At 44.8% G+C, this 26,179-nt stretch overlaps 1 protein-coding gene across 1 annotated transcript in view; it reads left to right on the plus strand.

The window, feature by feature from the left end:
- Window positions 1-26,179, plus strand: part of ANPEP (alanyl aminopeptidase, membrane) — a 147,391-nt gene that overhangs the window by 58,339 nt on the left and 62,873 nt on the right. Inside the window, exons 5-7 of the mRNA XM_082253221.1 lie at window positions 7,887-8,016; window positions 10,872-11,026; window positions 25,722-25,835. Coding sequence (XP_082109347.1) covers window positions 7,887-8,016; window positions 10,872-11,026; window positions 25,722-25,835 — 399 coding nt within the window. The remainder of the gene's footprint in view (window positions 1-7,886; window positions 8,017-10,871; window positions 11,027-25,721; window positions 25,836-26,179) is intronic.

Here is a 26,179-nt window from a genome sequence, read left to right on the forward strand (position 1 = left end):
CTCTTCCTCTCAAGTGTTTGGGAGATGGAAAGCTGAACGCTTCCACGGGACATTGTGGAGATGGTTGGTGACCCAGGTGGTGGTGTTGCTGACAGATCGTCTGTTTGTGGGGTGGCAGGTGCCGGTATCACTACAGAGGTGGATGGAGAGGCCGAGACTGCAGCAGAAGAGGAAGCAGGAGGAGCCAGAGACCTTTCTTGGTTTTAAAGGTGTCTACTCTACTGCAGCTCATGCTTTACACTTAGATGCCTGATCATGCAGGTTGTGCTCAGGTTGAGAAGGTTTATGTCTCGCTTCAGGCTCTGATTGCACAGGGTGCAAACCACTCGTGTCCTGTCATCAGCACATTGTCTGAAGAACTTCCACGCTAGAGAACTCCTTTGAGCTGGCTTTGGTGCGCTCGGTCCCTTGCTGCATTGGGCAGTAGCAGGCGTAGTGTCTAGGGCACGGCCGCTCCGCTTCTGCACCCTGCTCCCTCTTCTGCTGTGCTGGTGGCTCTGTGCGACCACCGCCTCTTCCTCCAAACTACTCAGGTCACCTGCATGACCTTCATTCCATGTGGGGTCGAGGACCTCATCGTCCTCCACATCATCTTCCACCCAGTCTTCACCCCTGCCCTCCTTGTCGGTCTCCACAATTCTGAGTGCAGCAGCAGTTGGCACCTGCGTTTCGTCATCATCGGAGATGTGCTGCGATGGTCCTTCCATGTACTCATCTTGAGAAATAAGTGGTTGGGCATCGCTGCACTCAATCTCTTCCACTTCTGGGGCAGGGCTAGGTGGATGGCCCTGGGAAACCCTGCTGACAGAGTCATCAAAAAGAAGAAGAGACTGCTGCATGACTTGGGGCTCAGACTGCTTGCCTGATTTGCAAGGGGGTGTGGTGAAAGACGGTTGGACATCGGCTGCAGGTGCCAACTCTGACCTTTCTGCAGTAGACTGGGTGGGAGACAATGTGAAGGAACTGGAGGCACTGTCAGCAGCAAACAAATCTACTATCGCCTCTACTTGTTCTGGCCTCAACACTTGTAGAGGCGCATGATGCCCTACCAAATACTGCTGCAGGTTCTGTCGCCTACTCACACTTGAGGAAGGTGTTTCACTTGTGCGTGTAGCTGGCACAGATCGACCAGGTCCTCTCCTTGCAACAGGAGCTCTACCAGCAGCACTACGACCCAGGCCACGGCCCCTATTTGACGGTCTCCTCATATTTCTGTAATTTATGATCTTGCCCCAGAAAGGTGTTTATTGAATAGCGGAACAAAACAACAACAGTATCGCACGGGTGTATCTCACAGTCAAATATGCAAACTATGCCGCAATTTAATTTTTTTCACCCCAAAAGGGTGTACGTATATTGAATTGCGGAATAGAAAAAATTTTATAAAACTGTGTATCTCACACGTACAAACACAGACTAGGCCCCGATTACAATTTTTTGTACCCTAAAGGGAGGATGAGGATGAGGAAGAGGAGTAGGAGGAGTTCGGAACAGGAGGCAAACTGAAGCGCCCTGCAATCCTCGGCGGTGGAAGGAGATGCACCAAACAAATTTAAAAGGTGTATCTCACACGTACCGATACAGACTATGCCGTAATTTAATTTTTTGCACCCCAAAAGGGTGTATATTGAATAGCGGAATAGAAAAAATTTTATAAAACGGTGTATCTCACGCGTACAAACACAGACTAGGCCCCGATTACAATTTTTTGTACCCTAAAGGGAGGATGAGGAAGAGGAGTAGGAGGAGTTCGGAACAGGAGGCAAACTGAAGCGCCCTGCAATCCTCGGCGGTGGAAGGAGATGCGCCAACAAATTTAAAAGGTGTATCTCACACGTACCGATACAGACTATGCTGTAATTTAATATGTTACACTCCAAAAGGGTGTATATTGAATAGCGGAATAGAAAAATTTTTATAAAACTGTGTATCTCACACGTACAAACTCAGACTAGGCCCCGATTACAATTTTTTGTACCCTAAAGGCAGGATGAGGATGAGGAAGAGGAGTAGGAGGAGTTCGGAACAGGAGGCAAACTGAAGCGCCCTGCAATCCTCGGCGGTGGAAGGAGATGCGCCAAACTAATTTGAAAAGGTGTATCTCACACGTACCGATACAGACCATGCCGTAATTTAATTTTTTACACTCCAAAAGGGTGTATATTGAATAGCGGAATAGAAAAAAATTTATAAAACGGTGTATCTCAGACGTACAAACACAGACTAGGCCCCGATTACAATTTTTTGTATCCTAAAGGCAGGATGAGGATGAGGAGTAGGAGGAGTTCGGAACAGGAGGCAAACTGAAGCACCCTGCAATCCTCGGCGGTGTAAGATGCGCCCAAAAATTGGAAAGGTGTATCTCACACGTACCGATACAGACTATGCCGCAATTTAATTATTTTTACCCCAAAGGGTGTAGATTGAATAGCGGAATAGAAAATATGATATAAAAAGGTGTATCTCACACGTACAAACCCAGACTAGGCCCCAAATACAATTTTTTGTACCCTAAAGGCAGGATGAGGATGAAGAGTAGGAGGAGTTCTGAACAGGCAGGAGGCAAACTGAAGCACCCTACAATCCTCGGCGGTGTAAGATGCGCCCAAAAAATTGGAAAGGTATATCTCACACGTATCGATACAGACTATGCCGCAATTTAATTCTTTTTACCCCAAAGGGTGTAGATTGAATAGCGGAATAGAAAATATGATATAAAAAGGTGTATCTCACACGTACAAACCCAGACTAGGCCCCGATTACAATTTTTTGTACCCTAAAGGCAGGATGAAAATGAGGAGTAGGAGGAGTTCGGAACACGCAGGAGGCAAACTGAAGCACCCTGCAATCCTCGGCGGTGTAAGATGCGCCCAAAAAATTGGAAAGGTGTATCTCACACGTACCGATACAGACTATGTCGCAATTTAATTCTTTTTACCCCAAAAGGGTGTAGATTGAATAGCGGAATAGAAAATATGATATAAAAAGGTGTATCTCACACGTACAAACCCAGACTAGGCCCCGATTACAAATTTTGTACCCTAAAGGCAGGATGAGGAGTAGGAGGAGTTCGGAACAGGAGGCAAACTAAAGCACCCTGCAAACCTCGGCGGTGGAAGATGCGCCCCAAAAATTTGGAAGGTGTATCTCACACGTACCGATACAGACTATGCCGCAATTTAATTTTTTTACCCCAAAAGGGTGTAGATTGAATAGCGGAATAGAAAATATGATATAAAAAGGTGTATCTCACACGTACAAACCCAGACTAGGCCCCGATTACAATTTTTTGTATCCTAAAGGCAGGATGAGGATGAGGAGTAGGAGGAGTTCGGAACAGGAGGCAAACTGAAGCACCCTGCAATCCTCGGCGGGGGAAGATGCGCCCAAAAAATTGGAAAGGTGTATCTCACACGTACCGATACAGACTATGCCGCAATTTAATTCTTTTTACCCCAAAGGGTGTAGATTGAATAGCGGAATAGAAAATATGATAAAAAAAGGTGTATCTCACACGTACAAACCCAGACTAGGCCCCGATTACAATTTTTTGTACCCTAAAGGCAGGATGAGGAGTAGGAGGAGTTCGGAACAGGAGGCAAACTGAAGCACCCTGCAATCCTCGGCGGTGGAAGATGCGTCCCAAAAATTTGGAAGGTGTATCTCACACGTACCGATACAGACTATGCCGCAATTTAATTTTTTTACCCCAAAAGGGTGTAGATTGAATAGCGGAATAGAAAATATGATATAAAAAGGTGTATCTCACACGTACAAACCCAGACTAGGCCCCGATTACAATTTTTTGTACCCTAAAGGCAGGATGAGTATGAGGAGTAGGAGGAGTTCGGAACAGGAGGCCAACTGAAGCACCCTGCAATCCTCGGCGGTGGAAGATGCGCCCCAAAAATTAGGAAGGTGTATCTCACACGTACCGATACAGACTATGCCGTAATTTAATTCTTTTTACCCCAAAGGGTGTAGATTGAATAGCGGAATAGAAAATATGATATAAAAAGGTGTATCTCACACGTACAGACCCAGGCTAGGCCCCGATTACAATTTTTTTGTACCCTAAAGGCAGGATGAGGAGTAAGAGGAGTTCGGAACAGGCAGGAGGCACACTGAAGCACCCTGCAATCCTCGGCGGTATGAGATGCGCCCCAAAAATTGGAAAGGTGTATCTCACACGTACCGATACAGACTCTGCCGCAATTTAATTTTTTTTACCCCAAAAGTGTGTAGATTGAATAGCGGAATAGAAAATATGATATAAAAAGGTGTATCTCCCACGTACAGACCCAGACTAGGCCCCGATTACAATTTTTTGTACCCTAAAGGCAGGATGAGGAGTAGGTGGAGTTCGGAACAGGAGGCAAACTGAAGCACCCTGCAATCCTCGGCGGTGGAAGATGCGTCCCAAAAATTTGGAAGGTGTATCTCACACGTACCGATACAGACTATGCCGCAATTTAATTTTTTTACCCCAAAAGGGTGTAGATTGAATAGCGGAATAGAAAATATGATATAAAAAGGTGTATCTCACACGTACAAACCCAGACTAGGCCCCGATTACAATTTTTTGTACCCTAAAGGCAGGATGAGTATGAGGAGTAGGAGGAGTTCGGAACAGGAGGCCAACTGAAGCACCCTGCAATCCTCGGCGGTGGAAGATGCGCCCCAAAAATTAGGAAGGTGTATCTCACACGTACCGATACAGACTATGCCGTAATTTAATTTTTTTTACCCCAAAAGTGTGTAGATTGAATAGCGGAATAGAAAATATGATATAAAAAGGTGTATCTCACACGTACAGACCCAGGCTAGGCCCCGATTACAATTTTTTGTACCCTAAAGGCAGGATGAGGAGTAAGAGGAGTTCGGAACAGGCAGGAGGCACACTGAAGCACCCTGCAATCCTCGGCGGTATGAGATGCGCCCCAAAAATTGGAAAGGTGTATCTCACACGTACCGATACAGACTCTGCCGCAATTTAATTTTTTTTACCCCAAAAGTGTGTAGATTGAATAGCGGAATAGAAAATATGATATAAAAAGGTGTATCTCCCACGTACAGACCCAGACTAGGCCCCGATTACAATTTTTTGTACCCTAAAGGCAGGATGAGGAGTAGGAGGAGTTCGGAACAGGAGGCAAACTGAAGCACCCTGCAATCCTCGGCGGTGGAAGATGCGTCCCAAAAATTTGGAAGGTGTATCTCACACGTACCGATACAGACTATGCCGCAATTTAATTTTTTTACCCCAAAAGGGTGTAGATTGAATAGCGGAATAGAAAATATGATATAAAAAGGTGTATCTCACACGTACAAACCCAGACTAGGCCCCGATTACAATTTTTTGTACCCTAAAGGCAGGATGAGTATGAGGAGTAGGAGGAGTTCGGAACAGGAGGCCAACTGAAGCACCCTGCAATCCTCGGCGGTGGAAGATGCGCCCCAAAAATTAGGAAGGTGTATCTCACACGTACCGATACAGACTATGCCGTAATTTAATTCTTTTTACCCCAAAGGGTGTAGATTGAATAGCGGAATAGAAAATATGATATAAAAAGGTGTATCTCACACGTACAGACCCAGGCTAGGCCCCGATTACAATTTTTTGTACCCTAAAGGCAGGATGAGGAGTAAGAGGAGTTCGGAACAGGCAGGAGGCACACTGAAGCACCCTGCAATCCTCGGCGGTATGAGATGCGCCCCAAAAATTGGAAAGGTGTATCTCACATGTACCGATACAGACTCTGCCGCAATTTAATTTTTTTTACCCCAAAAGTGTGTAGATTGAATAGCGGAATAGAAAATATGATATAAAAAGGTGTATCTCCCACGTACAGACCCAGACTAGGCCCCGATTACAATTTTTTGTACCCTAAAGGCAGGATGAGGAGTAGGTGGAGTTCGGAACAGGAGGCAAACTGAAGCACCCTGCAATCCTCGGCGGTGGAAGATGCGCCCCTAAAATTTGGAAGGTGTATCTCACACCTACCGATACAGACTATGCCGCAATTTAATTTTTTTTACCCCAAAAGTGTGTAGATTGAATAGCGGAATAGAAAATATGATATAAAAAGGTGTATCTCACACGTACAGACCCAGACTAGGCCCCGATTACAATTTTTTGTACCCTAAAGGCAGGATGAGGAGTAGGAGGAGTTCGGAACAGGAGGCAAACTGAAGCACCCTGCAATCCTCGGCGGTGGAAGATGCGCCCCAAAAATTTGGAAGGTGTATCTCACACGTACCGATACAGACTATGCCGCAATTTAATTCTTTTTACCCCAAAAGGGTGTAGATTGAATAGCGGAATAGAAAAAAGTATATAAAATTGGTTATTTTTCCATAGCACATGTGAACACAGCAGTGTCTTATGTTTTATGTCACGGTCAGCTCAGCAGCAGGCTATGAAGGGAAAAACAAATAATTCCCCTTTAACTTTGTAATTTTTAAATAGCAGATTAGTACAGACTATGCCACAATTTAATTTTTAACCCAAAAGGGTGTATATTGAATAGTGGAATAGAAAAAAGTATATAAAATTGAAAATCACTCAATAGCACATGTGAACACAGCAGTGTCTTATGTTTTATGTCACGGTCAGCTCAGCAGCAGGCTATGAAGGGAAAAAAAAATTCCCCTTTAACTTTGTAATTTTTAAATAGCAGATTAGAACAGCAATCTGTAGTAAAATATAGCTGAACGCTGCACACAACAGACTGATAAAAATATATTTTTTTCTCCCTCCTGCTCCTCCTCAGTGGGCTCAAGTGAGGGCAAAAAGATTGTTCACTGCACCACCCACCACACAGCAAAATCGATGTAGATCACTAACGGACGATTGTTCTGTCCCTGCCTAATCTCTCCAGCCTGTCCCTAAAATGCTCAAATATCTTTCCCTGCCTACACTCCGACCTGTCCCTGCATTCTTTTCGTGCACAATTTTTCACTGTCTGTCCCTAATCAGCAGCAGCCAGCACGTATGATGTGTGCTCTCTCCCTACACTACAGCAGAATGATGCACCGCGCTGTGTCTCTCGAACTTATAAAGACATGGGTCACATGCTTCAGATGGCCAATCACAGCTACTAATACATTTGTAGGCATGGCTGGGATGGCTTAAGGCACACCAGTTAAACGCTTGTTGATTGGCTGTTGAAAGCCCGCCATTAAAAGCGCGCCATTACATATAAAACAGGAAATAAAATTACCGAACACAGATTTTAAACCCGAACATACAGTAAAGTTTTCGGGTCCGTGTCCGGGTAGCAAAAATCCAATTATCCGGTACGGACCCGAATAATACAGTCCGTGTTCGCTCAACACTACCTGTGATGTATTTTAGTTATCTTGCAAACCTGGCCTGCTAGTGGGTCCTGAGGACAGGAGTTGAGAACCACTGGTTTACAGGGTCATAGTAGTGCTGAGGAACAGCCATCAACCAGCAGTCCTCAAGGGGGCAGTGCTACAAAATAAAGAAAACATAAAAAACAGCACTAAATGATTTCCACCCAAGATTCACAAAGGGTTCCCCAAAGATGGACAAACTTTTCTAACTCAAATCTCCTTGAAAAAATGTGTGAATCTTAGGTGAAAGTTCTGTGAAAATTTTATTAATAGACTTCCTTATCTTCCCTTCCAAGTGCAACAATCTGTCATATTTTATATGTACAATCTGGAATAATTTACTTGACAGCTGACAACTTCCATGTTACACTTGTGCTATGATTCTGCACACAGTTTAGGTTGAACTGGATGGACTGATGTCTTTTTTCAACCTCACTAACTATGTAACTATGAAGAATAATAGTATAACGATCAATATATATCTTCAGTGGTTTGACATGATAGTTACATTTAGTGCTCTTTTATAGGTTAAAATTTGGGGACGTAAAAAAGCTGTTGAAGATCAAATGCAAGCAGAATATGCGCTGAATGTTTCAAAGCCAATTCTGGAATTTTTTGAGAAATATTATAGGGTTCCTTACCCTCTGCCAAAATCAGGTGCGTGGAAGTTCTCCTGTCTGTGACTCTATTGTATATATTGATTTGCACATTTTTCATGATAATTGATGTATAATTTTTGCACGTGTTTATTTGCTGGGTTTTTTTGCACATTATTTATGGTATAATTTTGCAGATTCATATATCCTTGAAAAGTTTATATATACAGACATTATACCCTGATTATAGTGATCAGGTCATAAGAGTTTCATTTTAAAGGATAAGAATCACATTTTTCTTAAAGGGTCAAGCGCACCTTTTTCTCTTTTTTGTTTAGCTGTAAGGTTTGGAGTTCAGCCTTTCTTGGTGCAACTGTCCACGTTGATCTGCGCGCAGGTTTTTATTCTTTTGTTTCATAAACCTTTACATATATCCAGTGAAGTGACTGGCCTCAGGTGATACACAGAGATAAATCAAATCCTCTTACATAAGTTGTACCTGTCTGTCTGCAGTCATCTCTTCTCTACATCCATTCAAAGTGCTGAATTTTAAAGCTTCTCTGAGAATTCACAAAAAGTCAGTGGAGAGCTGAAGTTACAATCTGCAGAGCTCAGTGAGGAGAGCTCTGAAAGCTGATTGGAGGGAAGGGACACCCCCTTTCACACAGCACACAGGAACAGAGCTGAGGCTGTCAGTTAGCTTGAGGTCCCTCCCGTCACCTTTTTCCTCTTGGTTTCAGGAAAACTTGTCAGAAGTGACACATGCTGATAGAAAAGGAAGAAAGCAGCAGACAAAAGTGACACTTAATGCTCCTAATTGAGACAGGTAAACGCTATAGAGGGATGTGCTTTGTTTGTATTTCATGTCTGACGTTTACAACCACTGTAATTAAGACATTACAGTGTGTAAAAAAAATGCTAAAAATAAAAGTCTAAAAAATATTTAAAAAAAACAAAAAAAATAACAAAAACATTTTCCCCACTTTATTTCCTCATATTAAATATGCTGAGATGGGTAAATACTACCAAAAACAAGGATTTATGTCCTTCGGAAACAATGTAAAATAATTTAGGTGGGAAAATTGCTGCTAAATTTGGTCAGGATATCTTAGCATTCATGTTGGCAACCAAACTGGCAGGACCATAATGAAAGCTTTCAAAGGAACAAGAACACACTGTATATACTGTTATTGTTGTAAGTTGGCTTCATTTGCCTGGTGTTTTAAAAGTGAACATGATCTTTGATTATGCATAAGAAATGGAAATTTAAAGTTATTTTAAAGGTTTTTATTTAAAAAAAAATAAAACAGCACCTAAAGTGTTTGTAAACCTCAGACATAAAATATGATCAAAGCATATTCTTCTATAGTGTTCTATAGTGTGTACTTGTCTCATTTAAGAGCACTAACTGTCATTTTTGTCTGCTGCTTCATTCCTTTACTTTGAAAGACACCCCACATGCATCTCTAGCTGCAGCCATCTTGCTTAAGGGCAGATGATTCATGTAGCATTTACATCCTGTAGTCCATCTGCCCTTAGCTCAGGCATGCAGACAGGTGGGTGTGCGTAGCTGAGAAAGCCCCCCCCCCCCTCCTTCAGATGTAAGAAAAAGAAAATGCACATGAGGACTCCCGCGGTGCATAAAATCGCTTTGGCCTGGGCCAGAAACCAGAAAAAAACAGCCTACAAAAATTAAATGTAGCACCCTCTGGTGTGTGCTACTAGTATTGGTAGAATAGTTAAACTATATTCTAGACAAGAATAGCCTGAGCCACTAAATTGGGTTAGGGTTACTAGAGGCCAGGGCTGGATGATTCATCGTGGCAGCTCTCTGGTGCCTCCCCCTGGTGTCTGGAAGGTTGGAGAACCTTCTAGAACTAGAGGGTGGGGGCTAGAAGGGGCTGCCATGAATATTTGTGTGGCCTCAGCCAATCCTCAGAAGTGGGCTGGCAGAGGGCTTGGACTACCTCATAAATAGACATGGGCTATACCAGCAGGGCAGTCAGGTGGAAGATGGAGATGCAGTGTTGAGGAGGCTGTCTGAGGTACCCGTACTCTAGGGAGCGGGGGGTGTCCTGCTTTGGGATGGGGCTCAATGCTGGAAGGATCCTGTCAAAGACACAAGGGAGGAAACTTTCTTTGAGGTACGGAAGCAAAGAAAGCACAGAGTGCGTAGTGCAGGGAGACTACCACATGTAGCCAGTCTCCCTTGAAGACAGCGGTGGGATTAAATCTTCCACCTTTGTCCCTGAGAGGTCTCCAGAGAGAGTCAGCCAGGTGGACTGGTGAAGAGTCAGTCGGGCAGACTGGTGTAGAGAGGCAGCTGTAGCCAGGAGGGCTGGCATTGCCTTAAGAAGTGGAGCTAGGACCAGCATCCACAAGGGGAGAGAGAAAGAAAGATCACACGCTGCTTCACTCTGTATGTGCTTCTCTTAAGGGACTGGGAGTTCCTGCCTGTAACGGGCTACTACTGAACTGACAAGTAGTCTGTCAAGTTCCCTCAGGAGTGAACCAGCAGAAGCTGTGTAAAGTAGAGCAAGTGTGTGCAGGAGGAAGCAGTTGTAGAATTTGTACATAGGACGTCTGTCCCTGAAGTTCTCACTACACTCAAGTGGGCATCCCATAACCACCCTATCTCTATCCACGTTGTTAACCCCCTAGAAAAAAAAAAAAAAAAGACTACAGACTGTTTTCTGACTATTGTGCCTGTGAAGATTTGATGTGCCTGGAGGTGCAGAAGTGGGGGATCCCTGTTCATCAGCAATTCAGCAGCTCCTACGTGGGGCGTGCTACATAAATATAATATACCTTCCTATCTTTGTACTAATGCTAGTAGCAAAAGGATTAAAAATAGTTAATGTTGATTGAGAGAGATTAGTTTCGCTTTAATTCACCAGCTGATCTTCTATCCTGCAGACCAGGTGGCTTTGCCTGACTTCGGTGCTGGAGCCATGGAGAACTGGGGGCTGGTGACATACAGAGAGACTGCTCTTTTCTGGGACCAAAGAGAATCTTCCATCGGTAACAAGGAAAGAGTGGTCACGGTCATAGCTCATGAACTTGCTCATCAGGTGCTTTTTTTTATCTATCCCTAAAAAAATATAGCAATTATTTGACCATTATATATACAGAAGCAGCTAAGTGCTATCAAATTGATTTGAATTAAATATAAAATGTTGATAAAACAAACTCAGTCTGAACAGAGGCATTTTCATAGCTTCTAATAGTAGAGCTATTCCAAACATCTGTAGACTACAACAGTGTTTTTCAACCTTTTTTTAATCAAAGCACCCTTAAAATTGTCTCGATACACCCCCTTCTAATTTATGTAAAAACTAAAACTATGGACTATACATAACCCAGGAACATCCACACTCGTAGGATACCCAATGCTAGTGATTTATTCTTCTAAAGCAAATACACCTTTACCGATACTGACTACTATTCCAACATTTCTCTTTTCACTCAGCTAATGTGCTGGCGGAGAGGGGCAAACAAGAATTCTGTGCTGGCACCGGACCTACTGCTTATCAACCAATGACATCATGGTTTGATACTACGCCAGTCGCTAGATGGTTGTAATGGTGCCCAATGAAAACCTGTAGCTTTGTGTAACTAAAAGGCAGGCTTAATCTATCTGCTGGCTTGTATACAATTTTTGGGCAATTTGAATGCATTTTGCTAAGGCACCCCTGAAGAAACCTAAAGGCACCCCAGGGTGCCTGGGCACCCTGGTTGATAAAAGGCTGGTCTACAAACATATGTGTCTCAGTTCCTGAAGATGGAATGGCTACTAACATGCAAATTAGCTGATCTCCTACCTTATTATAGGATCTGGTAGTTAAAGCGGAACTAAACCCTCCTATCATTTTCAGCCAAGGAAGCTGCTATCTTGACCTCAGTTTAAACTGCTGCACATATGATCAGTTATGACACCTGCGGTTTGATAGTTTGACAATTTGGTTGAGAGCACATCCAATGTGACATTTACATTCCCAGCACGTGCCGGTGTTATGTCAATATGGGACGCTCTGTAGGTATGGAACGCTCAAAACTGCACAGCACGTGAGACATACAATCTTCCGATATGCATTCCACTTTCATTCTGCATTCCACTCACTTTGTGACAGGTGTTCTATCCACATGAAATGCTTGCTTTCGAATAGCGCATTTAAAGAAAAGCCCCTCCCTCTCGAATAGCGTATGCGCATTTAAAGAAAAGCCTGCTCATGCGTTATTGGGAGCATTTAATATTGATAGAACACTGTCGCCAAGCAAGGGTATGGGACGCATATCGGAAGATTGTATGTCTCACGCGCATGCGCAGTTTGCGATAGTCCCATACCTATAGCGCATCACTTATCGTCATAACACCAGGAATGTAACTTTTTTGAAACTATTAAATTGATGGGTTTATTTCCACTTTAATTGGAAAACTGCTGTGGGCGTGCCAACTCCGCCAGTAACTCCTAGCATATTTTAAATTCTTGAGCATGTATGAGGTTGGGGGACACAGAAAACAGTATTTATTATTATTGCTTCTTTCTAATGCTACAAGGGTTTATACATTTTGGTCAATTTAAATGAACACAATGCATAACCTCCCTGGCGGTAATCCTGAGCTTGGGGTTAATTTTCAGTACCAAAAGCGGTAACCCCAAGCCACTCTTAGGGTTACCCTATAGTGAAGCTTATCTTGTACCTACGTTCCCCTGATGTCCTCCCGCTGTGTCCTCTGGCCAATGCCGGCATCTGTCTTCTGGGTTCCCTTCCCTGCAAGCGCCGTGACGCAGGGGGTAGAACCAGGCAGGAAATTTTAAAAAATAAACAAAACATGACATGATACATTGCAATCTGTTAGGACTACATTACTTTTTTTAACCATTTCACCTCAGTTTTGTTCCTAGTGCTTTGTCCAGTGCCCTAAATGCGCTTTTACTGTGATATTCCTTTTATTTTTATGAATAATTTATTAATTGAATTCATTAATTAATTTATTAATAATTAAATAATAATTTTTATTCACTTTTACTGTTTTATTCCTAAGAAATACAGGGCTACAATATAAAACAACAGATTTCCATGCAAAACAATGTACCGCTTTGACATTCAAAAATACTGATGTAATTAGACCGCCAGGGAGGTTAATAGAGTTCTTCCTTTATGCCTCTTCACACCTACCCAATGTAAAGTGTTGTGTTAATAACTAGGGTTGAGCGAACACCTAGATGTCCGTGTTCGACGGGTTCGGCCGAACTTTAAAAAAAAGTCCGGGTCCGTGTCCCGGACTTTTACCGAACTTTTCCCGGACACCGAACCCCATTGAAGTCAATGGGGACCCGAACTTTAAGGCACTAAAATGGCTCTAAAACACCAAAGGAAAGGGCTAGAGTGCTGCAAATGGCAGCAAAACGTAATTAAGAGCATGGCAAGTGCTCTGCAAACAAATGTGGATAGGGAAATAACTTAAAACAACAAAAAAAAAACAGAAAAATAAAACAATGTTCTTCTTCATCTCTGAAGGACGAGGCCCATATGGAGTAGGAGGGAGGTTGAGGTGGTGGTGGATGTGGTGGTGACATAGGCGTGCGCACAGGGTGTGCTGGGTGTGCCTGGGCACACCCTAATCACCTAGGGCACATAGCATTGCCAGTGAGGAGATGGGAAAGATCTCCCTGGGACCTGCTCTGCTCTATTTCTCCTTGCCTACAGGTACATGGCCCCGATACATTACTCTCCCTGCTGGCAAACACATGCATGTGTATTTCAACTTTGGGGTGCACACCTTAATGCAATAGGCTGCGCACACCTATGGGCGGTGTAGGTGGAAGCGGCGGTGGAGGAGGACCAGGGCCGGATTAACAGCATCATGGGCTTGGTGCTGAGGATTTTGAAGGGCCTTAAGGGCCGTGCCTTGCCATGCACCCAGAGGAGGAAGGGTGCAGCCATGCATGCCTAATTCAACATGGGATGCTGTCTCTGAAGCCCATAAACACATCCATGCATCGCCAACTGTCCCTCCTTGTCCGGCCTTCACGCTGTGTGGGGAGGTTCTGAGGGTGCTGCCTGGGGAAGCGAGCATAGAAGCCAGACTTCTGTGTTTACAAGTGACAGAAGAGCGGTAACAGTGAATATGGCCAACCCGGGGCCTATATAAAAGGTAGGGGCCTGGAGCTGCAGCTCCAATAGCCCCTACATTAATCTGGCCCTGAGGAGGAGGACGAGGTAGCCAACACTGCTTCTTTTCAAAAATTTTAAATGAGGGTACACCCCAAAAGAGTGAGAAAGAGCAAAAATGGAACAATGGGTGGGTAAGGTCGGTATCCATTGCTATTCTGCATAAGGTACGGAAAAGTCCCATGGGATCCATGCCTGGTTCATTTTAATGAACGTGAGCTTGTCCACATTGTCTCTGGACAGGCGGCTGCGCTTGTCTGTTATAACGCCCCCAGCCGTGCTAAATACCCGTTCAGATAATACACTGGCTGCAGGGCACGCCAGCACCTCCAAGGCGTAAAGGGCAAGCTCAGGCCATGTGCCCAATTTGGAGACCCAGAAGTTGAAGGGGGCAGACCCGTCATTCACTACATGTAGGCGTGTGCACACATACTGCTCCACCATGTTGGTAAAATGCTGCCTCCTGCTAAGACGTTCCATCTGAGCTGCTGGTGCTGCTGTTTGTTGTGGCGTGCTGACAAAGCTTTTCCACATTTCGGCCATGCTAACCCTGCCTTCTGAGGTGCTGGCGGTGCCCTGGTTGCGTTGGCGACCTCCTCCTCCTCCTCCTCTGCCTTGTGCTTCCACTGTGGCCCCGCTGTCAGATGGGAATGCCAGCAGCATGGCGTCTACCAGCGTGCGCTTGTACTCGCGCATCTTGCGATCGCGCTCCAGTGAGTGAATTAAGGACGGTACGTTGTCCTTGTAACGGGGATCCAGCAGCGTGGCCACCCAGTAATCAGCACAAGTTAGAATGTGGGCAACTCGGCGGTCGTTGTGGAGACACTGCAGCATGTAATCGCTCATGTGTGCCAGGCTGCCCAGAGGCGACGAAAGGCTGTCCTCTGTGGGAGGTGTATCGTCCGTGTCCTCTGTATCCCCCCAGCCACGCACCAGTGATGGCCATGAGCTGGCCTGGGTGCCACCCTGCTGTGAACATGGTTCCATCTCCTCCTCCAGCTCCTCCTCCTCCTCATCCTCCTCATCCTCCAGAACTGTGCCCCTGCTGGACAATTGCGTCCCTGGCGTTTGCGTGCGCAGGAACCCACCCTCGGAGCCCCTTGCGAATGACTGCCCTGAAAGCCTTGGAAATGTTACCTCTTCATCCTCCTCCTCCTCCTCATCCTGTGCCACATCCTCTTCCATCATCGCCCGAATTGTTTTTTCAAGGAGGCATAGAAGTGGGATAGTTAAGCTGAGAACGGCGTCATTGCCACTGGCCATGTTGGTGGAGTACTCAAAACAGCGCAACAAGGCACACAGGTCTCGCATGGAGGCCCAGTTATTGGTGGTGAAGTGGTGCTGTTCCGCAGAGCGACTCACGCGTGCGTGCTGCAGCTGAAACTCCACTATGGCCTGCTGCTGCTCGCACAGTCTTTCCAGCATGTGCAAGGTGGAGTTCCACCTTGTGGGCACGTCACATATGAGGCGGTGAGCGGGAAGGCCGAAGTTACGCTGCAGCGCTGCCAGGCGAGCAGCAGCAGGGTGAGAACGCCGAAAGTGCGCACAAACGGCCCGCACTTTCTGCAGCAGCTCTGACATATCGGGGTAGTTTTTAAGGAACCTCTGCACCACCAAATTCAGCACATGCGCCAGGCAAGGGATGTGCGTCAAACCGGCTAGGCCCAGAGCTGCTATGAGATTTCGCCCGTTATCACACACCACCAGGCCGGGCTTGAGGCTCGCTGGCAGCAACCACTCATTTGTCTGCTGTTCCATGCTCCTCCACAACTCCTGCGCGGTGTGTGGTTTGTCCCCCAAACAGGCAAGTTGTAAAACTGCCTGCTGTCGTTTACCCCTGGCCGTGCTGAAGTTGGTGGTGAAGGTGTTACGCTGTCCGGATGAGGAGGCGGTAGAGGATGAGGAAGCGGAGTAGGAGGAGTTACGAACAGGAGGCAAACTGAAGCGCCCTGCAATCCTCGGTGGTGGAAGGACATGCGCCAAATTGCTATCCGCCTCAGGCCCATCCGCCACTGCATTTACCCAGTGTGCCGTTAGGGAGATATAACGCCCCTGACCGTGCTTACTGGTCCACGTATCCGTAGTTAGGTGGACCTTGGCACAGATGGCGTTGCGCAGTGCACACCTGATATTTTCCCCCACTTGGTTGTGCAGGGAAGGGATGGCTTGCCTGGAAAAGTAGTGGCGGCTGGGCACGACGTACTGTGGGACAGCCACCGACATAAGGTTTTTAAAACTGTGCGTCTCCACCAGACGGAATGACAGCATTTCAAAGGCCAATAATTTTGAAATGCTGGCATTCAGGGCCAGGGATCGCGGGTGGGTAGGGGGGTACTTCCTCTTCCTCTCAAGTGTTTGGGAGATGGAAAGCTGAACGCTTCCACGGGACATTGTGGAGATGGTTGTTGGTGACCCAGGTGGTGGTGTTGCTGACAGATCGTCTGTTTGCGGGGTGGCAGGTGCCGGTATCACTACAGATGTGGCTGGAGCGGCCGAGACTGCAGCAGAAGAGGAAGCAGGATGAGCCAGAGACGTTTCTTGGTTTTGAAGGTGTGTACTCCACTGCAGCTCGTGCTTTGCACTTAGATGCCTGATCATGCAGGTTGTGCTCAGGTTGAGAAGGTTCATGCCTCGCTTCAAGCTCTGATTGCACAGGGTGCAAACCACTCGTGTCCTGTCATCAGCACATTTTCTAAAGAACTTCCACGCTAGAGAACTCCTTTGAGCTGACTTTGGTGCGCTCGTTCCCTTGCTGCGTTGGGCAGTAGCGGGCGTAGTGTCTAGGGCACGGCCGCTCCGCTTCTGCACCCTGCTCCCTCTTCTGCTGTGCTGGTGGCTCTGTGCGACCACCGCCTCTTCCTCCAAACTACTCAGGTCACCTGCATGACGTTCATTCCATGTGGGGTCGAGGACCTCATCGTCCTCCACATCATCTTCCACCCAGTCTTCACCCCTGCCCTCCTTGTCGGTCTCCACAATGCTGAACGCCGCAGCAGTTGGCACCTGCGTTTCGTCATCATCGGAGACGTGCTGCGATGATCCTTGCATGTACTCATCTTGAGAAATAAGTGGTTGGGCATCGCTGCACTCAATCTCTTCCACTTCTGGGGCAGGGCTAGGTGGATGGCCCTGGGAAACCCTGCTGACAGAGTCCTCAAAAAGAATAAGAGACTGCTGTATGGCTTGGGGCTCAGACTGCTGGCCTGATTTGCAAGGGGGTGAGGTGAAAGACGGTTGGACATTGGCTGCAGGTGCCAACTCTGACCTTTCTGCAGTAGACTGGGTGGGAGACAATGTGAAGGAACTGGAGGCACTGTCAGCAGCAAACCAATCTACTATCGCCTCAACTTGTTCTGGCCTCATCACTTCTAGGGGCGTTTGATGCCCTACCAAATACTGATGCAGGTTCTGTCGCCTACTCACACTTGAGGAAGGTGTTTCACTTGTGCGTGTAGCTGGCACAGATCGACCATGTCCTCTCCTTGCAACAGGAGCTCTACCAGCAGCACCACGACCCAGGCCACGGCCCTTATTTGACGGTCTCCTCATATTTCTGTAATTTAAGATCTTGCCCTAGAAAGGTTTTTATTGAATAGCGGAATAGAAAATATGATCCAAAAAAAGTGTATGTATATCACACGTACACAACCACACTAGGCCCCAATTACTATTGTTTGTACCCCTAAAAGGCTAGATGAGGAGTAGGGGGAGTATGGAACAGGCAGCACCCTCAAACCTTCAGAAGTATGAGATGAACCCCAACAACTTGGAAAGGTGGATCTCTCTCACACGTACCGACACAGACTATCCCGCAATTCAATTGATCCTCAAAGGTTTTTATTGAATAGCGGAATAGGAAATATGATCAAAAAAAGTGTATGTATCTCGCACGTACACAACCACACTAGGCCCCAATTACTATTGTTTGTACCCCTAAAAGGCTAGATGAGGAGTAGGGGGGGTATGGAACAGGCAGCACCCTCAAACCTTCAGAAGTATGAGATGAACCCCAACAACTTGGAAAGGTGGATCTCTCTCACACGTACCGACACAGACTATCCCGCAATTCAATTGATCCTCAAAGGTTTTTATTGAATAGCGGAATAGGAAATATGATCAAAAAAAGTGTATGTATCTCGCACGTACACAACCACACTAGGCCCCAATTACTATTGTTTGTACCCCTAAAAGGCTAGATGAGGAGTAGGGGGGGTATGGAACAGGCAGCACCCTCAAACCTTCAGAAGTATGAGATGAACCCCAACAACTTGGAAAGGTGGATCTCTCTCACACGTACCAACACAGACTATCCCCCAATTTAACTGATCCCCAGAGGTTTTTGATTAAATAGCGGAATAGAAAATATGATCCCAAAAAAGTGTATGTATATCACACGTACACAACCACACTAGGCCCCAATTACTATTGTTTGTACCCCTAAAAGGCTAGGAGTAGGGGGAGTATGGAACAGGCAGCACCCTCAAACCTTCAGAAGTATGAGATGAACCCCAACAACTTGGAAAGGTGGATCTCTCTCACACGTACCAACACAGACTATCCCCCAATTTAACTGATCCCCAAAGGTTTTTGATTAAATAGCGGAATAGAAAATATGATCCCAAAAAAGTGTATGTATATCACACGTACACAACCACACTAGGCCCCAATTACTATTGTTTGTACCCCTAAAAGGCTAGGAGTAGGGGGAGTATGGAACAGGCAGCACCCTCAAACCTTCAGAAGTATGAGATGAACCCCAACAACTTGGAAAGGTGGATCTCTCTCACACGTACCAACACAGACTATCCCCCAATTTAACTGATCCCCAAAGGTTTTTGATTAAATAGCGGAATAGAAAATATGATCCAAAAAAAGTGTATGTATATCACACGTACACAACCACACTAGGCCCCAATTACTATTGTTTGTACCCCTAAAAGGCTAGGAGTAGGGGGAGTATGGAACAGGCAGCACCCTCAAACCTTCAGAAGTATGAGATGAACCCCAACAACTTGGAAAGGTGGATCTCTCTCACACGTACCAACACAGACTATCCCCCAATTTAACTGATCCCCAAAGGTTTTTGATTAAATAGCGGAATAGAAAATATGATCCCAAAAAAGTGTATGTATATCACACGTACACAACCACACTAGGCCCCAATTACTATTGTTTGTACCCCTAAAAGGCTAGGAGTAGGGGGAGTATGGAACAGGCAGCACCCTCAAACCTTCAGAAGTATGAGATGAACCCCAACAACTTGGAAAGGTGGATCTCTCTCACACGTACCAACACAGACTATCCCCCAATTTAACTGATCCCCAAAGGTTTTTGATTAAATAGCGGAATAGAAAATATGATCCCAAAAAAGTGTATGTATATCACACGTACACAACCACACTAGGCCCCAATTACTATTGTTTGTACCCCTAAAAGGCTAGGAGTAGGGGGAGTATGGAACAGGCAGCACCCTCAAACCTTCAGAAGTATGAGATGAACCCCAACAACTTGGAAAGGTGGATCTCTCTCACACGTACCAACACAGACTATCCCCCAATTTAACTGATCCCCAAAGGTTTTTGATTAAATAGCGGAATAGAAAATATGATCCCAAAAAAGTGTATGTATATCACACGTACACAACCACACTAGGCCCCAATTACTATTGTTTGTACCCCTAAAAGGCTAGGAGTAGGGGGAGTATGGAACAGGCAGCACCCTCAAACCTTCAGAAGTATGAGATGAACCCCAACAACTTGGAAAGGTGGATCTCTCTCACACGTACCAACACAGACTATCCCCCAATTTAACTGATCCCCAGAGGTTTTTGATTAAATAGCGGAATAGAAAATATGATCCCAAAAAAGTGTATGTATATCACACGTACACAACCACACTAGGCCCCAATTACTATTGTTTGTACCCCTAAAAGGCTAGGAGTAGGGGGAGTATGGAACAGGCAGCACCCTCAAACCTTCAGAAGTATGAGATGAACCCCAACAACTTGGAAAGGTGGATCTCTCTCACACGTACCAACACAGACTATCCCCCAATTTAACTGATCCCCAAAGGTTTTTGATTAAATAGCGGAATAGAAAATATGATCCCAAAAAAGTGTATGTATATCACACGTACACAACCACACTAGGCCCCAATTACTATTGTTTGTACCCCTAAAAGGCTAGGAGTAGGGGGAGTATGGAACAGGCAGCACCCTCAAACCTTCAGAAGTATGAGATGAACCCCAACAACTTGGAAAGGTGGATCTCTCTCACACGTACCAACACAGACTATCCCCCAATTTAACTGATCCCCAAAGGTTTTTGATTAAATAGCGGAATAGAAAATATGATCCCAAAAAAGTGTATGTATATCACACGTACACAACCACACTAGGCCCCAATTACTATTGTTTGTACCCCTAAAAGGCTAGGAGTAGGGGGAGTATGGAACAGGCAGCACCCTCAAACCTTCAGAAGTATGAGATGAACCCCAACAACTTGGAAAGGTGGATCTCTCTCACACGTACCAACACAGACTATCCCCCAATTTAACTGATCCCCAAAGGTTTTTGATTAAATAGCGGAATAGAAAATATGATCCAAAAAAAGTGTATGTATATCACACGTACACAACCACACTAGGCCCCAATTACTATTGTTTGTACCCCTAAAAGGCTAGGAGTAGGGGGAGTATGGAACAGGCAGCACCCTCAAACCTTCAGAAGTATGAGATGAACCCCAACAACTTGGAAAGGTGGATCTCTCTCACACGTACCAACACAGACTATCCCCCAATTTAACTGATCCCCAAAGGTTTTTGATTAAATAGCGGAATAGAAAATATGATCCCAAAAAAGTGTATGTATATCACACGTACACAACCACACTAGGCCCCAATTACTATTGTTTGTACCCCTAAAAGGCTAGGAGTAGGGGGAGTATGGAACAGGCAGCACCCTCAAACCTTCAGAAGTATGAGATGAACCCCAACAACTTGGAAAGGTGGATCTCTCTCACACGTACCAACACAGACTATCCCCCAATTTAACTGATCCCCAAAGGTTTTTGATTAAATAGCGGAATAGAAAATATGATCCCAAAAAAGTGTATGTATATCACACGTACACAACCACACTAGGCCCCAATTACTATTGTTTGTACCCCTAAAAGGCTAGGAGTAGGGGGAGTATGGAACGGGCAGCACCCTCAAACCTTCAGAAGTATGAGATGAACCCCAACAACTTGGAAAGGTGGATCTCTCTCACACGTACCAACACAGACTATCCCCCAATTTAACTGATCCCCAAAGGTTTTTGATTAAATAGCGGAATAGAAAATATGATCCCAAAAAAGTGTATGTATATCACACGTACACAACCACACTAGGCCCCAATTACTATTGTTTGTACCCCTAAAAGGCTAGATGAGGAGTAGGGGGAGTATGGAACAGGCAGCACCCTCAAACCTTCAGAAGTATGAGATTGTGTTCACTGTACCCCACAAAGATTGAGTTCACTGCACCCCACAATGATTGTGTTCACTGCACCCCACAAAGATTGTGTTCACTGCACCTCACAAAGATTGTGTTCACTGTACCCCCCAAAGATTGTGTTCACTGCACCCCACAAAGATTCTGTTCACTGTACCCCACAAAGATTGTGTTCACTGCACCCCAAAAAGATTGTGTTCACTGCACCCCAAAAAGGATGTTGTTCACTGCACCCCAAAAAGGATGTTGTTCACTCCACCCCAAAAAGATTGTGTTCACTGCACCCCACAAAGATTGTGTTCACTGCACCCCAAAAAGATTGTGTTCACTGCACCCCAAAAATGATTTTGTTCACTGCACCCCAAAAAGGATTTTGTTCACTGCACCCCAAAAAGGATGTTGTTCACTCCACCCCAAAAAGATTGTGTTCACTGCACCCCAAAAAGATTGTGTTCACTGCACCCCACAAAGGATTTTGTTCACTGCACCCCAAAAAGATTGTGTTCACTGCACCCCAAAAAGGATGTTGTTCACTGCACCCCAAAAAAGATTGTGTTCACTGCACCCCAAAAAGATTGTGTTCACTGCACCCCACAAAGGATTTTGTTCACTGCACCCCAAAAAGATTGTGTTCACTGCACCCCAAAAAGGATGTTGTTCACTGCACCCCAAAAAGGATTTTGTTCACTGCACCCCAAAAAGATTGTGTTCACTGCACCCCACAAAGGATTTTGTTCACTGCACCCCACAAAGATTGTGTTCACTGCACACCAAAAAGGATTGTGTTCACTGCACCCCAAAAAGATTTTGTTCACTGCACCCCAAAAAGATTGTGTTCACTGCAGCCCAAAAAGATTGTGTTCACTGCAGCCCAAAAAGATTGTGTTCACTGCAGCCCAAAAAGATTGTGTTCACTGCAGCCCAAAAAGATTGTGTTCACTGCAGCCCAAAAAGATTGTGTTCACTGCAGCTCACACACAGAAAAATGGATGTGGATCACTGACACCTGCCTATCTCCAATCCCACACCACACAGCAATATCGATTGTAGTTTGTAGAACACAGTTTCCCTAAAATTCAGCAGACTCTGTCCCTAACAGGATTGAGAAGAGATCGTAGATCAGGATTGAGTGCAGACCCCACCCCCCACACAGCAATATCGATTGTAGTTTGTAGAAGACACTGACCCTATAATTCAGCAGACTCTATCCCTAAAATGCCTACAACTCGCCCTGCCTAAACACTCCGACCTGTCCCTCAATTCTATCCGGACACAAATGGTTTTTTCCTGCCTATCTTTCCCTAATCAGCAGCCAGCACGTTGATGTGTGCTCTGTCCCTGAATCTAAGCAGCATAATGACGCCGCTGCGGCTGCCTCGAACTTATAAAGACTTGGTCACATGCTTCAGACGGCCAATCACAGCTACTGAGACATTTGCAGGCATGGCTGGGATGGCTTAAGGCACACCAGTTAAACGATTGTTGATTGGCTGTTGAAAGCCCGCCATGAAAAGAGCGCCAAAGCATGCAAAACCCGGAAATAAAACGACCGAACACGGATTTTTACCCGAACATACAGTAAAGTGTCCGTGTCCGTGTTCGGGTACAAAAAATCCAATTATTCGGTACGAACACGAATAATACAGTCCGTGTTCGCTCAACACTATTAATAACGTGCACTAACGTGTTTGATGTTGCACATTCATGTGTTTTTCATTAAGAAAGCACATTTATTTAAATGGAATGCCAAAACACTAACAGACAAAAAAATGTACCTGTACTATTTTTTCCATGTAGCATTCCATAATGCATGCTAGAATGTTATGGTGTGTTGCAATGCTGGTGCATTGTGAAGGTGCATTGGAGTGCCATTCAAAATGAAGGTCACCAACACGTGAAAGGTGCATTGAGCCAATGTGCAGCCAGCCTTAAAGTGGACTTTCCCTTGGACCATCACAAAGAAAGTAAAGCCAACATGCAAAAGGTTGTGAAAAGGCATACAAAAAAGAAAGATTTACTTTTTCTAGCAGGCTTTTATTTTATGTTTTATGAAAGAGCAGAGGATTAAATCCCCTTTACTTCCTGGAGTTCTAGCCCACCCTCCTTGCTCATTACACACACTAGACGTCATCTGTGTAAAGAAAAAAAAAAAGTCTTTGCCGGAAATCTTGCAAGATCTCACAGTGTATACACAAGATTCCAAGGAAGGTAGTCTTCCCAGGAGGCATCTGTGAGGCCCTGGATACATGACCAGTGCCTCTAGAGACCAGGAAGTGGAATGTAGTTAAAAAAATAAGTAACAGCCAAATGCCATTTTTCACCACAGAAACTAAGATGATTTCTTATCAGCATGCTGATGTGCATGCAACCCTGATTTTTTCTGTTGGGGGAAAGGTCCGCATTAAAGAGGCACTTCAGTCTATCCCTATCTTCACTGGAGCTGATCCTTTGCCAGGCTTTGGATCCCCAGCAATGCCATCTTTGATGTGGGAGCTGGCTGTGACTTCCTGATGTCTCTTATAGACAGCTTCCCACTGTGCCTGATTGTGAGGCACTTTCAGACTGCAGGACACATTACATGTCCCAGGAGTCTGAAAAATGGGGGTGGGTGGGAGATGAGCCAAGCTGATGTAATTTTTGCCTAGGCCGAATTCCTAGAAAAAAAACACCAATTTTGTTGGAGTGGGGTGAGAGGAGAATGAGCGAAACTTTCACTTCTAAGATCTGCCAAATTCCTCCCAGTGTTAGGATTAAAGCACGCACAGGCTTACTTTAAAGCAGACCTATGTTTTTGTTTTTTTTTTTTAATGCAAACACTCTGAAATTGCCATTTAAACATAGATCTTTTGATAGGGTTCCCGGTTGCTCTACAGACATAGCATCAGGAGGACCTAGAATTCTCTATGGCCTCTTGGCTTGTTCTTTGCTGCTAGCTGCAAGGCTCAGAGGTCTTAGGGTACAACATCTCTTCTACTGAAAATTTGCATAAGGAGCAGAGCATACACTACATCATGGGTGCTCAACCTGTGGCCCTCCTGCTGTTGGGGAACTACAAGTCCCATGAGGCATTACAAGCCACTGACGGTTACAAGCATGACTCCCAAAGGCAGAGGCATGATGGAACTTGTAGTTACACAACAGCTGGAGGGCCACAGGTTGAGCACCCTTGCACTACATAGAACAAAGTGGCTTCCCCCAAATCTCTGCTGTGTTCCCCTTCACATTTGATAAAAAGCTGCCTTTAGTAACACAAGTGACACATGGTTGATAAAACAACAGGAGAGAGGGAGGTTTAGGGTGTGGCTAGAACCACCCTGGTACCTCCCGCATCCCTTGAAAAGATTAAAATTACTTCAGATGCTAGCAATGCCTTTATCACCTCCCACTAATGCTGAGGATGTAAATAAAAGAGACTCTGTAAGATGGCATATGGTTATAATAAAAAATAGATAAAACAAATGCTAACACAGATTTGCAGACTGTGTGTGCATGCACTATTTTTAACCGTCAACTTCAAAGTCCTTGCATTTACACAAAAATACTCTAGATCTACTTAAAAGCGGAACTTAAATGAATCTGAACATCTCCAACTGAAAATGCTATTTGATTAATTTTTAACATCCACAGTAAACCCCATCCATCAATGTATCCATGCTTTATTTAGCTGAGAAATCACTTTGAAAAAAAAAAAAAAAAACACTAGCATTTCTAGCCACAACCATCTTGAGTATGGACAGATGATTCTTGTAGCATTTACTTTCTGGGATCCATCTGCCCTTAGTTCAGGCATGCCGACAGGAGGGTATGCTTAGCTGAGAATACCCCTCCTCCAGATAAACGGAAAATAATGTCCATGAAGACTCCTGAGATGTATGGCATAATTTTGGCCTAGGCCAGAAACCAGGAAGCATTTGAAGACATGTTAAAAAAAGTTTTAAAATAAGTAAATATAATATACTTTCCTATCTATTTACTAATACTAGCAACATAAGGGTTAAAAATAGTTAATAGTTGAGAGAGTATAGTTCCGCATTAAGGTAATATTTGTAATGGTATGACAAATACATTGTTAATGATGGTAATCTGCTTTTGTTTTAGTGGTTTGGGAACCTTGTAACAATACGATGGTGGAATGATCTTTGGCTGAATGAAGGTTTTGCCTCTTACGTAGAATATCTGGGTGCGGATTTTGCAGAACCCACATGGAATATAGTATGTGAGACTTTTTGCCCTATTTTGACAATGAATGCATAAAGAGATGTATTAGAGACAAAAATGAAAAGATAGGCGGATTCTGGCAGGGACTAAACAACTCTAGAGTATGTATACTGTATATACTATAAGTATTTTAATATGCTTAATAAAAAATAAAATCCTGTTAATTTCTCCAATACATGCTCCCTTAAAAAAAAGCTGCAAATATAGAAATACCTGTTGTTCAGAAATCCAGTAAGCTCATAACTTCCTGTAGTGAGCTCACAATACAGTACATCTTCTGTTGTAAAATCCCAGTGAGAAAATCTGAAAGTGAGAATTGTGAACTTCATGAGTGAAAA

Source organism: Pelophylax lessonae (assembly GCF_965119305.1).
Source record: "Pelophylax lessonae genome assembly, chromosome: 4".
Lineage (NCBI taxonomy): Eukaryota > Metazoa > Chordata > Amphibia > Anura > Ranidae > Pelophylax > Pelophylax lessonae.